Source organism: Toxorhynchites rutilus, chromosome 3 (assembly GCF_029784135.1).
Source record: "Toxorhynchites rutilus septentrionalis strain SRP chromosome 3, ASM2978413v1, whole genome shotgun sequence".
NCBI lineage: Eukaryota > Metazoa > Arthropoda > Insecta > Diptera > Culicidae > Toxorhynchites > Toxorhynchites rutilus.
This window is the reverse complement of record NC_073746.1, coordinates 252569711-252584724: the sequence shown is the minus strand read 5'-3', so window position 1 is coordinate 252584724 and position 15014 is coordinate 252569711. Positions and strand designations below refer to the sequence as shown.

The following is a 15014-nucleotide window of genomic DNA, read 5'->3' as shown; positions in this document are numbered from 1 at the left end:
CGTTAATGGAATTCGGAAGAAACTAAACAGCTACATGGATAACTTCACGGGAAATATTGGGGAACAAACTGCTACTATTCATAAATCTAACATTCCTATCAATGTCCAGCCATAGAATAGAAATTAGAAACAAATTTAAAATGGAATTTAAGCGCGATTCAATAATTTTCCGATTTTTTTTTGTCAAAACATGGAAAAATGTCCACTTGGACAACAGAGGGAGGGGTAGAGATAATGTCCAAGGCGCGTAGAAGTATATCCTAAGGTGGGCCAACTTGCTAAAACCACTCTTCAGCCATCTTGGAAATCTACTGTGTTTTGTTTGTAAGTTTCCACATGCTGATTTGCATCTGAATTTTTTCCCATAAACTTTCAACCCGTCATAGTTTTAATTTGAAATTTTGAACAACCAGTTAATGTTCAGGTAAAATATGAAATTTCAGAATAATAATTTTTCCAGCAGATTGGTCTGGTCTGCTTGTTCTTCGAACATCATGTACTGAATTGAACAACCCATCTACGGCTACGAATGCTCCACAAACACTATTTCACAGGCATGCAACAGCTGTTTTGCGTATTTTACTTCACTTGATCGATGGTAACGAATGGAATCTATTTTGGTGTATAATTTTTAGTGTGCATTATCTTTGCGATAAGCAACAGGTGATTAAGCTTATAAACGGAATTTGCCAAAATTTGTTTTGAACCATCGGTCACGTACTTCAGCAAGCAAATGCATTGCCACTCTGTTTCCTTCCTTCGTACTAATAAGTGTTTTCGTTGAGTTTATTGAGTTCGGTAGTAAGTGTTTACGTTCAGATAACTTAATCTATGTTGATCATGCCTAAATAAATTTGATGTTTAATTAGTAAACTGTAACCACTTTGGCTTGAAATTTTAGGTTTTCACATATTTCCCAGCAGACACCATGACCACCGTTATTCGTGTTCTCGCTACTTTTACCAGGGCACCTGTGTTGCTATCGCGAAGCATTACCACAACATCTGCGGCATACATAAAGGTCAGCGCCTCGGTGGATATTGCTCATAGTCTTGCGAGGCATCGTAACGCGAGAATGTTAGGCGAACGCAAACCTTTTTCGTCGGATTTCTTCCTCCGTCAGGTATGTAGCTCGTTAAAACTGTTCACTCAAGGTGAACATGATTTTTGTAATTAAGACGAACGGTTCAAGTGCATTCAAGTGGTAGTAAATGAGTGCAATCATCTTATCAATATTCAGTTAGTGTTTTTGAGATTTGGTACTGCAAACATTCGGTTACATCATGTTATCAGTATCGAGCTAACGATTTCAGGGTAATATATTGTTCTCGAACGTTTGTAATCAATTTTGGAGCGGCTTACTTATTCATTTATCACGCACTAACGAACACCACCGGAACCGTAGGTGACCTTCGCAAAGATGCTGAATCATCATGATTATTGGTCTGCGTTTTATTTTCGATGATTAACAACGCGACACCGTCTCCTACAAAGCGAATTTCGTATTTTGTGTTTTGTCTACCGAGACTTATTCAATAAATGAGTGATTTGATTTTGACCTCTAATACATATTATGATGTGGTTTCTAGAACATGACCTATATTCTTTCTTTCTTTGTTTTTAAGAGGCTTTAAACTTTGCAGTTCATTCGCCTCTATGACCTATATGTTCAACTGATTAAATATCAGTTAGATTTTGCAAAAATGAATCGTATATTTTAATCGAACCTAATTATCTTATCAGATTAGATTATATCAAAGAATTAAAACAACGATAAAAGTGGTATGCCCCAAACGTAATATTTTCTGCGTAGCTGCTGCTCGATTCCGTAGCAAACAACTTTCCCCTTGAAAACCGGCTTCGGCGGAAGCGATTGGAATGTCTCTTCCAAACGATGATAAACCCATTATCATTTCAGCTCTTTGACGAACAATCACACACCTACACTTATTTGTTGGGCGATATCAACAGCAAAGAAGCTATTCTTATCGATCCAGTGCTCGAACAGGCAAAACGAGATGCCAGTCTGATACAAGAGTTGGGATTCACGCTTACCTATGCATGTAATAATTGAAGCTTCTAGATTTGTTGTTCAAAGGGATTTTACTACTACAGCGTTTTTATTATGTATCATATCATATTCAGTGAACACGCATATGCATGCCGACCACATCACTGGAACCGGATACCTGAAACAGTTGCTACCGGGAACGGTTAGTGTGATCTCCGAGAGCAGTGGTGCGAAGGCTGATAAATATCTGAAAGATAATGAGCTGGTAAAGTTCGGACGATTCGAGCTGAAGGCGATGTGTACACCCGGCCATACCAACGGCTGCATGACATTCGTTGTTCATGAACAGGTTAGTTAATTTGAGCACAATTAGGACATATCACCGAAACGCTCACTAATTTTAGGGCATTGTCTTCACTGGTGACACTCTGTTGATCCGAGGTTGCGGCCGCACCGATTTTCAAGAAGGCGATTCACGCAACTTGTACAAATCTGTCCATGAGAGAATATTTACACTTCCCGATAATTATCGAATCTTTCCAGCACATGATTATAAGTGCGTGATATAATCATTCTTAATGGCTTTTGATTGAATTATGTTACGTATTCCCTGTTTTAGGGGCAACATGGAAACCACAGTGGCCGAAGAAAAGCAATACAATCCTCGTCTAACAAAGGATATCGACGCGTTCGTAGAGATCATGGCTAATCTCAACCTACCTTACCCGAAAATGATTGGTATTACTTCGCCCAAATTATTCGATTACTCAGTAAAATACATGCAGCATATTTTTAGACAAAGCGGTGCCCGCCAATCGTGAGTGTGGATTGTATGATATCCCCAAATAAAATCTACCGCTAGTCAGTGATGGGATGACTCCTTATGACTCAAGTCAACTCCAGGCAATGTTAAAGTATTAAAATATAGTTTTAGTTACATCACAATGTTACACGATAGCGTTTCCGCGTTTCTTATGAAGAATCTAGACCAGTGCGTCAACAATAAACTGTTTGACTTGCATATTTGATGTTTTCTTAGGGGTTAAGCACAACCGTCATAATTTCCACAGCCGGTATGTATAACTAAGGCAACATTATGCCAAAAGGTAACTATCGATTCATCAATGTGGCTCCTCTGGATTGGCTGCGAGATCACTTCGAAAAATAACAATAGCTTCATTCTTTTATAATGTCATCGTTTCATAATAAACTATAGACTGAAGAGATCTTCATGAAGTTGTTGGATACGTTGGATAGCCCAACCGTATGGTATCCACTAGGTATGAAAACCCGGGAGAAGAACTGTACGTTTGCAATTGACAAAACTAAGCGACATTATCGTCATTTCAAGACATACCTGGGACCGGAGCTGCAACCAATTATTGGGCCTTACTACAGAAATCGAGTCGATAAGAATTTTGTTCGTTAGCTCAATTTTAGATACCGTTAGCTTCCATTTATAGATACCAAGCAATGTCGATAGCATCGAAAGCTATCGGTGCGAGTGTCATGCTTTTTTGAGTTGTTTGGTTTGCTTGTTGCATGCCTTCAGAGAATTATTTTGTTCCTGGTTTGCGTCCCGGATATTTACCTTTGGGAAACATTTCACAAACACTTAAATATAGGGTAAATAATGTGGGTTTGCCCGACTCAGGGTGTTTTCACGCAACTATTAAATACAAACCGATTATGACATACGACTATGTTTTTGATTTCTATGTAGGGGGGGATCACACTGCGAGAAATGTAATGTTTCATTAAAAGATTTCAAACGCATATTACTCAAAATCGTTATTGCGACCTATATTGTGTTATATAACATTAGATAGGAAATTTATCCAGCCTTTTTTTCTTGAAACAAGAACAGAAAATATAGTAAAAAAATTATAGGAGGTTGTGTCCAAGATACGACCGCATTGTTGACGTAGAACTACGCTGTTATTTTATATAAGTCGCTTGTTTATACCTTCGGATATTATTCTATAATGCTGTGAAATTTTAGAAACAACTGCTTAGTAGAATAATCTCTGAAATGATTTTTTCATTGTAGAATCAGTTGACGATAATTGATTGATGATTCATTCTTGCCCTCGCAAAACAATCGTATGTCGCAATTTATTTCATGTCAATGCATTGAAAATTTACCTCGAAGGCTATTCCGGTGGCCTTTTTCGAAATTGACTAGACTCGGCTACAGTCGATTATATACATGTTGCACCAGCACAATTATTCCATATCTCATTACTATATGAATATATCTTTGACACCGCATGTAAACAACAACAATGACAACACTTGCAAGTATCAACTATCATGCTACATGTTATTTAGTATTGCCTCAAAGGAATAGCACCTCTAGATATCGTTCGTCAAACTAAGCGTAAACAAAGCGCCAAACAAGCGTTCACCATAGCATGCATACAGAGCCATACATTGATGGCTTGAAACTACTAGCAATATAAACATTTCTCATCATTTTGCGCTATTCTCAAAAGAAACGCTTCTGTTAATATTACTGGCCTCGAAAAGAGTTGCATTACTTTCTCATGCTCGAGAGAAGCGCAGCTGTTACCCTTAGTGGAGGATGTTTTGCTACTGGCAAGCAAAACCTAATCACATACAAAATTCCAGAACATTTACTTTCTTGTTGACTAAACAAGAGAAATAAACTCTTTTTGTTAATAACAACCTCGAAAACAGTAGCAATGCTTCATTATGATCAATATTAGCGCAAATGCAATCCTAGTTGAAGGAAGTTTTGCGACTGGCATGCGAACCCAAATAACTTATAACATTCCAGTAAGACATTCAAGATGCTTGGTATTCTCAAATAATTTTTTGGTGCAGACGTCTGCTTCGCCATAACGTCAGTTTAATGAATTGATGCATTCTCAAAGGCACCAACGAAGCCTTTATGAAGACGGAAAATAAACAATGTTAACTGCTTGGAAAAAGACTGAATTATGCCACACAGCTTGTACTCTGCTGTAACACCCATCGATGCGAATTCGCTGATGAGTTTGTCAAGAGCGACCGCCTTCACCACCAGCGGGGGGAGCTTGATTTTGGTTGCTGCATGGGCGTTTACATTTTCGACTGACGCGCCGAAATCACCTACTTTCCTTTCGCCTACGATTCGTTTAGTATGTAAATCGCCAAAATCCGTTCGCGGCAAAAATAGTTATTAACGTTAACTTTATTTCATAAAAACGTGACCTGTTTTCTGATTTGACACCCTTAATGAAAGACGTAGTTCTACGTCAAAAAGTAAACAATTTGACGATTAAAATGGGTATGCTTTTTCGATTGTACTAGTAATGGCTATAATGGTATTTTTGTGTACATTTTTTAACAGAATGTGGTTCCGGATTCTACCACGTTATCTCATCTAATCAGTTTAAAGGATACAAATTCATACAGGAAACGTTTTTTTAAGGGCTTCCATTTGATGTATCAAAAGTGAAAAAATTACAAATTTTGAACAATGAAAAAACTCCATTCAATGCAATTACTACACATAATCACAGCATATAAAGTCGTGTATAACGATTTACGATGCTTTTTACACTGTTTTACGATTTTACCCGACAATGTTATATAATATGAATAGAATATGCGTATATAATATTGCATGTCGCGATAGTAGGATGATTGTTATACCGATATATGACCTAATCCATCAACGATATAGAAAATCCTATTCTTGCATTTTATACGATTTCGGATACACATGATGCATCCTTTGACTGATATTTTATGCGATTGTAATTTGATACTAATTTATATGCGATCTAGCATGTGCAAAAGTCATACGATTTAATGTTTGCTGGGTCAACCTAGAGAAACTATATTTCTGCTTCGCGCGAGTAAAAAAAAACAAACAAACTGCAGTGCCCCAAGCAGCTGCCATAGTAACAAAGTGGACAAACCAACATCAGTGCATCGGGCAAACCATGATCAGAATTGAGGTCATCGAGATACATTAATTACATGATTTAGATATATAAATCTGCACGCATGATGTTTACAATATTCGTAAGTGTTATAATCCACTGGTGTACACGTAGATGGATAGTTCAATGTTTTCTGTATTGATAAAACATAGTTTTCATGCTAAAATATATATTTTTCATGTTTGAACCTTATTTTTATCCTTTACTAGCTGACCCGGCAAACTTCGTCCCGTCCAAAAATTTGTTTTTTTGTTATCAATACCTTCAAACATTCACGTTTTCTTACTAAGCGCAAGTTCATGTGTCCAATCGCAGAACTGTTCATTGGTTGATGTTCTAATCGACCCCGTTGAATTTACCTTTTACTAAAAAAATTCCTAGTACTCCTACCAAAACTCATCATTATAATATCAGAATATTTTCAGACACAATTCTCGTTCAAGATTTTTCAACTACTTGCAAATAACATGTTTCTCCGTTACATGGAATAAATGTTTGATACAGAAAATATGGTAGAATGAAGACATACCCCTCCCCTCTTCTCTCCTTAGAGAGAGGGGAGGAGTAGTTTTCGAGTTATCCTAAAACCTCCACATGCCAATTTGGTTTCGTTTGCTTGATTAGTTCTCGAGTTATGCAGAAATTTGTGTTCCATTTGTATGGCAGTTCCCCTTTAGAGAGGGGTGGAGTATCTAACCACCGTGAAAACATTTATAGCACCCTAAAACCTACATATACCTAATTTCGTTTCGTTTGCTTGATTAATTCTCCAGTAATGCCTAAGGGAGGGGGAGGAGAATCTAGCCACCGTAAAAACATTTAGTGCACCCTAAAACATTCACATGCCAAATTTCGTTTTGTTTGCTTGAATAATTCTCGAGTAATGTAGAAATTTGTGTTTCATTTGTATGGCAGCTAAAACCTCCAGATGTCTAATTTGGTTGCATTTGTTTGATTAATTCTCGAGTAATGTAGAAATTTGTTTTTGATTTGTATGGCAGGTGATCTCGCCAGGCTATTTCGCGGATAATCGGGATTCTACTGTGTTTGTTTTTTTTATTCTTCTATATGATGAAATTTGAAATCGGACAATTTCAATTAGCCGATCGCCATTCGTTTTGTTGTCATTTTCGGGCAAATGTATCAAACTTTATGTGAATATTTGATTGTGAGATCATTTGTGTGTTTTGACTTAGGATTACGTCCTTCATTTCAAAGTTCAGAGTGTGTAAGTTCAAAGTTTCGAAAACGAGAGCGTTACAATTGGACAGGAACAGGCTATTGAAATCACACAAATCTGTACATCTGTGTACTGGTACCCGGTCGGAAATTCATTTTGTAGAGGCGAATGAACTCTTAGAGCATGAAGCAAGAAATTCAAGAAAAGGCGAATCCATTTATTTGTGATTACTAAGTGACTAAGTGACTTCGCTCGCTTGTCTAAGCATGCTCTTCTCTCACAATCCTATTTCTCTTCTACCGCCGGACTGAGCGGGGCCAACATATCAAAGAAAGCAGCAATTATATTATAGACTGCTCACAGATGCCGCAATCGATCGACGATTCCAAATGTCGGGGAGGGGAGTATTATTTGCGCTGGGTATTACCGAGGAGGAATCGATTAATTCTTTGAGCGTTATTTCTTTACCGGGGATATACGAAGTGGTATGATAATCACTTTATTCGAAAGATAAAATGGCCAAGAATTATATGCTTGTTACTTATTGACCCAAAAATTTGTTTCAGAAGCTCAAAAATTGCCTTGAATGCAAGCTATTGAAATCATAACAATCTAACTCATTGACAATGCTTGAATTTGTGGAAATCGGAATGTGTTCTCGAACACGGATGCAAAATCAACACACCTGGGGAAAGCCTCTTAGCAGATATATGCTATGAGTACTTTTTACGCAATATCAAGACGCATGGAGAAATTGTCGAAAAATCTGAAAAGGCTGGAAAAACTTGCCAGCCATCTACCGGCGAACGAACTTAAGACCAAAGAGGAGTCCACCAGAGAAAGTGCTACCGCTTATACTCATCCATTCATACACTATCAAGCAAAACATTCAGCTATCTTACAAAATATTCATTTATTGAGAATTGATTCAGATGATATTTAAATAAATGATTACCAAGTTAGCGGTAGTCCTACGTCTACCTTGCAGTTATATCACATTCATATTTTCTTTCAGGATGTTCAAGTAAATATTCTTGTCCATTACACCGTCGATAAAAACCTAATTGAAAAAAAAAAGTTTGTAATGTGACAGGAAAGGCAACTGGAATGCCCGAGCACAGAGGGAGAAACCGTTTCTCAGCAAAAAAAAATCAGTAACTCCAATTTGATTTTTCCAAACAACATGAAACACATCATTGTCTTACTGGGAAGATATTATTTCCGTAGATGGGTTCAAATTTGATATTTTTGGCTCCGATGGTTATCGTTTTGAGTGTGCACCCGTGGTCGAGTGGTTAGCGTCTCACATTATCATGCCGGGTGTTCGGGTTCGATTCCCGTTCTGGCCGGGGGATTTTTCGTCAAAGAAATTTCCTTCGACTTGCACTGTGATCACGTATATTCTAGAGCTTGCCCCTCGGAATTCATTCAAGGCGTGTTATTTGGTTTAAGAAATCTCAACTAAGTATTAATAAATGACGCTAATTAATGCATACGTTGAGACGGCAAAAGTTCCACAGGGAACTTTAACGCCATTCAAGAAGGTTATCGTTTCGTATGGAGGAAAACAAACGATGAATTAAACATAAAAATATCTGATAGCAACGTTTAAAAATGGTGGTGGTGAAGGGATGGTATGAGGGTGCAATGGGTGGACAATGGGCGATTTGGTTTTCATCGATGGTGTATTGGATCAGAATGTTTACTTGAACACCCTGAAGGAAAATATGAAGCAAAGTGACAACAAAATGGGATGAAATCGAGGATTCAAGTTTTACCAACACAATGACCCAGAGCACAAGGCATATAAAGTTCGCACATGGTTACATTAAATTTGCTTAAAAGTTATTGATATAACTCCACAATCTCCCAACATCAATCCCAGTAAAAAATTAGTGGGTTATATCTATGATATAACCACAAGGTTCACGTGGAACTACCTTAGCTTAGCAATCATTCGTTTGTATTGATTAAATTCTTGATTGAATGAAACAGTTTCCAAATTCAATTGAGTTCAATATATTTGCTCTGTGAGTGAAAAAAATGAACAAATGCCGTGTAAAGTCAATTCATTTATTGTGATTGATTGTTCTTCGTTACAAGTAAATTTAATGACGGACCTTTTACGTTTGGTATGATGACTAGAATAAAATATATGTACGGAAGAATTATCAAACGTTTGATGAACCAGCCTAAGGCTGAAAATCTTTCCAATAAAGACAAAAAAAAATTATCAAACGATTATTTTATTTTACATTTCCCTCTGAAGTTTACATCCCAAAAGTGTACAAACTTCTCGAATCTCGAATTTGCTTGAAACTGGGAAGTTCATTCGCTTCTAGTGTCTGCACGATTTTCCCAGATTCCTAAGTTTAGAAGATCATGTTAGGACAGACATATTCCACTCTGCACAAAGGCAAGCGAGGACAAAAGTACTCGCAGTTTGCATTTATTTGCAGAGCCGATTTCCCCAGAAACCTCGGTTTTGAAGTCTGTGTTAGGGAAACACATTTCAATCGGAACAAAAATACCCCCGACTTGCATGAATTTGAAATACCGATTTCTCCAGGCACCTTGGTTTAGAAATCTCTATTAGGGAACACATTTCGGTGGGAACAAAAGCTCCCCCTACTTTCGTGTGTTCTTTTTCTTCTTTTTGGCTTTAAGAGGGTTTAAACTTTTCTGTTCACTCGCCTCTAGGCTCTTTCGTGTGCTTGCAATGCCGATTTCGCTGCTTGGTTTTAAAGTCTGTGTTAGGGAACATTTTTCGATGAGAACAAAAGTCCCCCTACTTTCATGTATTTGCAATGCCGATTTCCCCAAGGCTGCTTGGTTTTGATGGCTGTGTTAGGGAAACCGTAAATCGGGCCAATCAAAACGATGCAGTTAGGGCGTTTAGATAACGCCTAATATTTTACAGTTATTCAATTGTTTATCTAATGAAAAACAACATTTTGTTAGTTGCGATAGATGCGTAGAAATATTCCCTATCAAGTGATGCAAACATCTCTCCTATCCAGTACGAAATGTACGAGCTATAAGCATTCGAAATCTTTAATTTTTTCCTGCATGTTCTGTGTTTAGGTTTTCATTTTACCCTCCATATATTCCGGTTAGACGTAGTCCCACGTCAAAACCAACAAATTATCTGTGCAGGAAATTTAAAAACCTTAAATTTTCTGAAAATAACGATTTTAAAACCACTTGATGAAAAAAATGATAGATATTCTTTCCGAACACACAAAAAAAAACCCGTAGATTACGGCTAAAGAAAGCTAAAGATAGTTGCAATGAACAAAGGATACCATACTAATGATAGAATTGTGAAACACCTTCGAATTCGTGTTAAGATTACGTACCAGCGTACGAATATGAGTTTGAGTCAATTTTCATTTATTAGCACATATATTCACCATTCTTAAAGAAAGAAAAACCATCAACAGATAGCAAACCTTTTAACTCTCATATGACACTATGGCTTTATCTTAACAGATTGTTCCGTAAGCTTGTTTTCGACATTCAAAAGAAAAGAAAAGATATCTGCATGGTGGAGTACGATTACGAGTTTGAGTCACTTTACGAATAGTTTCTCTGTTTCCATGATTCGGCGAGGATTTTTTTTCAGTTCCCTTCAGCAGTATAGTTATATTCACCCTGACTTAAAAGGGTAGGCAGAAAATAAGTTTTTGCAGCACTGCCAAAAAATTTCAACTGCCTTGCTCACGATGATAAAAAACGTCAAACAAACACCAACTAGTAAACAAAAACTTTACAGCTGTAAGATCTTGATGATAGAATTTTGATAAACGAAAAATAATTAGCAAAATTCTCAATTTACCTTGATTTTTGTAAGTGCAAATCAATACTATAAGTTGGTGCTTGGCGTGTGTATTCAGCGTGAATCAACTAGATAATGGATTCCGCTCCAGAGAAGCTGAAACGTCCGACACCAGTGAATGCGTCGGACAGTGACGAGGAAAGATTCGAGAATGCATCGAGCAAAGGATTCAACGAAGCAGCGGTGGACGAAGTCATCGAACAAGTCACCGGTGTACATATAGGCAACTCACCACGAGTGGATACTTCGGCACCATCGGAACAGACGGAGAAGTTCGTGGACTGTCGTAGTGATTGCGGGAGTGACGGCGAAGAAACTGTAGGAAAAGAGTTGAAATCAGGTCACACAGAGGATGATTTTGTGGATGACGAGTCTCAGCGGGACTTCGAAAAGGCCCTGACCGAAGAAGAAAAGCAAGCTAATAAGTTGAAAGCGGATGAGCTGAAAAATGAAGGCAATGATTTGTTCAGAAAGGGAGATTTTGAAAAGTCGGCGAATGTTTACACGGGGGCATTGCGGATTTGTCCCGTCGAATATTCGACGGAGCGATCGATTCTGTACGCGAATCGTGCTGCCGCCAAAACTAAACTTAACTATAAGCCCTCTGCCATCGAGGACTGTACCAAAGCTCTGGAACATAATCCCAACTACCTGAAGGCACTGCTAAGGTAATTATTTACAGTTGCCCCACTGATTGATTTGTCTTGATGGCACCATATGTCAATACATAATTTTACCTAACGATTATTGTATCTAATTCTAGACGTGCTGCACTGTACGAGGAGCAGGACAAGCTGGACGAGAGCTTGGAGGATTCCAAAAAAATCCTAGAACTGGATCCTTCTAACGTTGAAGCGAGAGCGGCTCAAACTCGCCTGGCACCGAAAATAGAGGAACGCAACGAACGCCTCAAGCAGGAAATGATGAGTAAGTTGAAGGACCTAGGCAATATGATATTGCGACCTTTCGGGCTGTCAACGCAGAACTTCGAGATGAAACAGGATTCCAGCGGTTCCTATTCGATAAATTTCAAGAATAAATAGCACCGTAATTCGCTGAGCGAGCGTTGTGATAAGTAAATGTAAATGCGATGCTTCATTTGTTTTTTTCGTTGAATATGAGTCGGATGCAATAACACGAAAATCGATGACAATGTTGTATTAATGGCTAGTGATTATCACATTCTGTGATCGAATCTAATTCTTAGGCGGGAAAATATCGGAAATGATGGCTAATGTGTAGAGTGTTTTTTAGAGACATAGAACTTCAACATTGGGATAAAACAACGTAGGTGACGTCCAAATTGAACCCCTATCGAACTGAGAGAAGTCAACATATCGAGTTCCTCACTGAAATTTTCTCTTTTTTTGCATGGCAGTTCTGCATGAGATTTTGCTAACGATCCTAGCATCAATCAGCACCCGGCTGGATTAAACTAAAATACAGTATTGGTTTATTGTCATACAACATTGAAAACACTGAATTCTTTGTCATTTTTCCGACATGTAGCTACATCGGATGGTGAGCTGGCGAAGGATGTCTTCGAAAGCGTCAATCGTCTGCGGCTTATCGGCGTGGAGCAGAGACTTCACATTACGTCAAAATGTTGTAGCTTCAAAATGAAGTGCATCCAATCGATATGCGTTGATTTTTCACGAAGTTACAGCATGTCAAAACTCACTTAGAATTTCCGATTTCGCACTCTGTTCCTCTAGTTTTCTTATCGAGTGCATATTACGGATAATTTTATTCTGATAAAGCAAAAAAAAAAAAAAATGCAAAAATCAGTACAAATCAGGATCATTTCAGAGAACTCAGGTAAAATTGAATGTTTGTCAGGATATCAGGGAGCGTGCCAAAAAATCTGGGAAATCCTGAAAAATCACGGAGAATGGCATATCTGGCTGAAGCCTTGTAGAGCAGTGGTGTCGTTTATGCGGCCGGCAATCAGATTTGAAAAATGTTGGAAAAAATTACTTCATTTGGGTGATGAAGTGAATATAGTTGAAAGTTCCTCTATACAACTGAGTAAAAATTACTTGTAATGAGTAATTCTTTTTAGCTGGGTATATCCAAGCTGACCATTGTCTGGTTTCTTTCTCGTTTTTTTCATGTTAATTCAACATTCTGATAGTTGATCTTGTTAGTGCTCGGTGGACTTTTGTTTATTTTCGGTAGAGTTTCTGCGTACTCTCACAGTTACTGCCGGTTGACAGCAATGAGAACCGGATGCATGGAAGCGGAGGGATGAGGGAGAGAGAGGAGAACAAGAGAGAAAAGATAGAAACAAAGAGAATAGACGGAGAGAGAAGAACTCAAGAGAGCAAAGATAGATAAAAAAGAGATAGAAAAAGAGAGTAGAAGAGATAGAAAGAGAAGAGATAGAAAGAGGAGAGATAGAAAGAGAAAGAAAAGATAAATAGAGAAGAGGTAAGATAAAGAGATAAGAGAGAGAAAGAGAAAAAAGAGATGGGTAGAGAAGAGATAGAAGGAGATAGAAGGGATAGAAACAGAGAGAAGAGATAGAGAAATAAAAGATAGAAAGAGAAAGAAGAGATAGAGAGAGGAGACATATAAGAGAGAAGGGATACAAATAGAGTGAAGAGAGAAAAGAGAGAGAGAGAGTTTATTTGATTTTTGCTGCGTTTTCGCCATCGAAAGATAGTAGAGTTCATTCACCATTTCAGTGTCTATTGCCAATCGCTTCTTTTTTTTTTGCTCTCGGTTGCGTGCCTTGGGTCAACACAAGCAATAAACGAAAAAGCTCTGATGTTGGATTGGGCGACCTTGGATCGATTCGTGGAAGATCGATCTTTTACCATCGGATTAACGATTTTTAAGATCGATTCTTTCTACTCCGAAAAATCTCGAAAATTGTAATTTTTTTTTTCGTAGATTTGTGTTTTAGTGAACATTGATTTTAATCTCATCAAAAACCACCTGGCAAGTTTCATAAACATTGGACCTCTTTCAAGTTTGTCAAGGTAGTTTTCAAAAAGGTAGTTTTGTAAATAATTACAAAATAAGTGGTCATAAGTTATATTTACATCATCACATCCGCAAAGTTGACAGTGAAAATTGTGACAAAACTGGATGGTTAAATCAGGTCCTGCCGAAGTGTTCTTTTCTAGAACTAGGACTGCTACCAAGATTTCGACTAAATGTCAGATGTACGACACGGTTGAATTTTATGGGATTATTGTAAGCGGGACTCTGGATGAATATCAGTTGCGAATTTCTAATATTTTAATTAGTTTATTAACTTAAATAATTCCATGACGGAACAGGATGAATGCTCTGGAAAATAAATTTTTTATTGTGCTTTCATTTTTTTCTGACCTTCGTGCTGAGAATCAAATACACCCATACCTCGCTGTATAGCCGCTCTTCATACGGCATTTCGCTATAACGGGCCTCTTCAATTCAGGCACGTTTTCGATTTACGGCCTAAAATGTTTCGTTATAACGGCAAAAAAAAGAGGATTGATTCAAAAATCACTTTTGTACAGAAGTGAAAAAATATTTATGAGACAATAACTTAAGCAACATACAAATTAGGTATATAAGTTAACTACTTTACCGAACCAAAGGGATTTTTAAAAACTAAATCATAGATGTTTGTTTCAATTTTGAATTATGACTGACTTTATTCTGATCGATCCTTTCCTTAAATACCTATCCGCTATTTATGAAAGCAAACCTTGTTGATGTCTTCTCATTCAGCGCTGATAAAATGTTGACACTTAGATTTCTCGGTGCAATATTAGTAAACATTGGTTGAGTTGATCGTGGCATTGGTGCTAGATGATGATTCGCTGTTATCTTCTCGCTACGATGATGAATGAACGTTAGCTAAGTATCGGACTAGATAAAGATTCCATTCGGATGGTTTGTAAACACCAGATAATGCTGGATGGTGATGATTCGTAAGTATTCCTCGGTGCGTTTGTTGAATGATGCAAGATGTTGATGTTTGGAAAGTTGAACGGTAATCGTTGGTGGTGTGATTCGTCAGCATTACATTGGTTGCAT

General features: G+C 37.7%; 2 protein-coding genes across 5 annotated transcripts; both read left to right on the top strand.

The window, feature by feature from the left end:
- Positions 1 to 569: 569 nt before the first annotated feature.
- LOC129778386 (persulfide dioxygenase ETHE1, mitochondrial) lies at positions 570 to 3032 on the top strand. 4 transcript variants are annotated; one of them, XM_055785261.1, is made up of 7 exons: positions 570 to 801; positions 921 to 1123; positions 1919 to 2063; positions 2146 to 2360; positions 2416 to 2567; positions 2631 to 2749; positions 2808 to 3032. In XM_055785261.1, the coding sequence occupies exons 2-7, from the start codon at positions 929 to 931 to the stop codon at positions 2858 to 2860; spliced, it is 879 nt and encodes a 292-aa protein (XP_055641236.1). In that variant the 5' UTR covers positions 570 to 801; positions 921 to 928; the 3' UTR covers positions 2861 to 3032. The 4 variants fall into 4 exon arrangements, with proteins under 4 accessions (XP_055641236.1, XP_055641235.1, XP_055641238.1 ...); XM_055785260.1 differs by having other exon boundaries at positions 902 to 1123; XM_055785263.1 differs by having other exon boundaries at positions 902 to 1123; positions 2797 to 3032.
- A 7692-nt stretch (positions 3033 to 10724) lies between these two features.
- On the top strand, positions 10725 to 12129 carry LOC129778388 (tetratricopeptide repeat protein 1). The gene is made up of 2 exons (XM_055785264.1): positions 10725 to 11650; positions 11746 to 12129. The coding sequence occupies exons 1-2, from the start codon at positions 11058 to 11060 to the stop codon at positions 12023 to 12025; spliced, it is 873 nt and encodes a 290-aa protein (XP_055641239.1). The 5' UTR covers positions 10725 to 11057; the 3' UTR covers positions 12026 to 12129.
- The last annotated feature ends 2885 nt before the right edge of the window (positions 12130 to 15014 follow it).